The 2,039-nt window shown below is 39.4% G+C and overlaps 1 protein-coding gene across 4 annotated transcripts in view; it reads left to right on the top strand.

Annotated features, from left to right (window-relative positions):
- The window catches only part of SNAP47 (synaptosome associated protein 47), a 78,261-nt gene that overhangs the window by 29,453 nt on the left and 46,769 nt on the right, over positions 1–2,039 (top strand). For all 4 annotated transcript variants that reach the window (XM_004696876.2, XM_045284887.1, XM_045284886.1 and 1 more), the window contains one exon: positions 235–778. In XM_004696876.2, coding sequence (XP_004696933.1) covers positions 279–778 — 500 coding nt within the window. In that variant the 5' untranslated portion in view covers positions 235–278. The remainder of the gene's footprint in view (positions 1–234; positions 779–2,039) is intronic.

Here is a 2,039-nt window from a genome sequence, read left to right as displayed (position 1 = left end):
TACACTAATTCTTTCTCATGAACATGACATATAGACTGCCCATTCTTGATTGAGATTATAACCACAGGTATAGAGGTTAGGATTTACAATATATTTTGTGGGGGCATAATTCCTTCCCATAACAGTAGGTGTACCTACTAAATTTGTTAATTTCCTAGTGCCTTGTTATGTCTTCATTCTTTTTTTTCCCCCTCTCATTCTTACTTACCCAATGTTTTATGTCTTCTCCTTTAGATGCAGAAGCTGTGACCTTGGTGGCCACCCGATCTAGGAAGCAGATGAGCAGAGACATCTGTGTCCATACCTGGCCATGCTCCTACTATTTAGAACCTGAGAAACGATGGGTCTCTGGGAAACTTTCATTAACCTCTCTCTCGCTAAAATTTGCAACGGATAAAACTGGTACAGTTCTGGCTAGCTTTCCCCTTTCTAGTATAATCGAGATCAAGAAAGAGGCTTCCCACTTTATCTTCAGTTCTATCACCATCCTGGAAAAGGACCATATCAAGCACTGGTTTAGTTCTTTACAGCCAAGTCGAAATGCTGTTTTCAATATCATCGAGCATTTCTGGAGAGAGCTACTGTTGTCTCAACCAGGAGCTACTGTTCAGGCATCATCCACCCCCTTGACCAAGGGGAAAGAACTGACTGGTTTGATGGCATGTTCCCAGAAGCGGTTGGAAGATACAGCAAAAGTTCTCCACCATCAGGGTGAGCAGTTTGATAACATCATACAAGGACTGGACAAGATTGAATCTGACTTGGATGTGGCTGACAGGTATAGGCTATCACTTTTATTGTCACTGTAGCTTGACATTTGGATTACTAGTGTTTTGTATTTTTTCCATTGTTCTCTATAGAGCACGCATGCAGCGTTTTAAAAACTTTTAAAGTATGTAGTGAGGATTACTTATTTAATAATTAAGTAAGCCAGCAAAAAGTAAATTGCCATTAACTTCATTTTATATAGGGGGAAATTGAGGTGAAGTCAAGTCAGGTGCACTAAGAAATGGCAGCATGGTGATAAGTGATATGGCTCATTGACAACCTAACTTTTCCCAACATTTTGGCCTTGAGACCCTTTTGCACTTAAAAATGCAAGACTCCGAAGTGCTTTTGTTTATGTGGGTTGCCATATTTACTATACTCACAAATAGAAACAGAAAATGTTTATTGATATCAATTTAAAAAAACAATTATAAAATTATAAATAGCAAAAAAATAACATTTTTAATGAAAAATAACTTTTCCTAAAGCAAAAAGGTTTTAGTCAAAAGAGTGGTTCCCTGTTTTAGATTTTAAAAAATCTCTTTACTAGAAGACATCTGGATTCTTTTATCTGATTCTGTTGTAATCACCTATCATGGAGCCTATAAGGTCCCAAATTATTTGGCATCAAAAGGCCTACCATCCCCTTTTTAGAAAAAAAAAAAAAAATCTCAGTTCTCCCTTGACAATTAAAAAGTTGTGTTCCATAGCCCATAGTCCAGGATAAAGTATAGGTCTCTGTCTTTATAGCTCTGCTGGATTGCTCCAGCCTGCCCCTACCAAGGGGTGGTATCACCACCCCATGGCAAACACTGATGTAGTTTGTAGGAAGCTGCCAGTGTGTGCTCATGAGAGAATGAGAGTGGAAAAGGCAAACAATCTCTTGGTATTATTCCAAAATCATTTTGACCTCCTGGACTCTGGTGCAATGGGTTACAAGTTTGAACCCACTAGCTTCTCTGAGAGAGAAAGATGAGGCTCTCTGCTCCTATAAAGATGTATAGCCTTGGGAATCAATGAGGGTAGTTGTACCCTGTGCATGAGGACTCTGTGATTCAGAGCTGACTCAATGGCAATGACTGTAGTTTGGGATACCCGAAAGGTTCTTAAAGACCCCACCTGCCCAGGGTTCTGAGATTACACTTTAAAAACCGTGTACTTTGAATGTCCTAATATGGATTTATACCTAAGCTGGGAGAATTATTTGGGAGGCTAGGAAATGTAGTGGTGTCTTTGGGGTTGTAGTGAGCTCTCAGCACCGAGAATTTGTC

The sequence above is a fragment of the Echinops telfairi genome, unplaced genomic scaffold (genome assembly GCF_000313985.2).
Source record: "Echinops telfairi isolate 266 unplaced genomic scaffold, ASM31398v2 ScPeMD7_7469;HRSCAF=8507_0, whole genome shotgun sequence".
Taxonomy (NCBI): Eukaryota; Metazoa; Chordata; class Mammalia; order Afrosoricida; family Tenrecidae; genus Echinops; species Echinops telfairi.
This window is presented reverse-complemented; position numbering and strand designations above follow the sequence as displayed.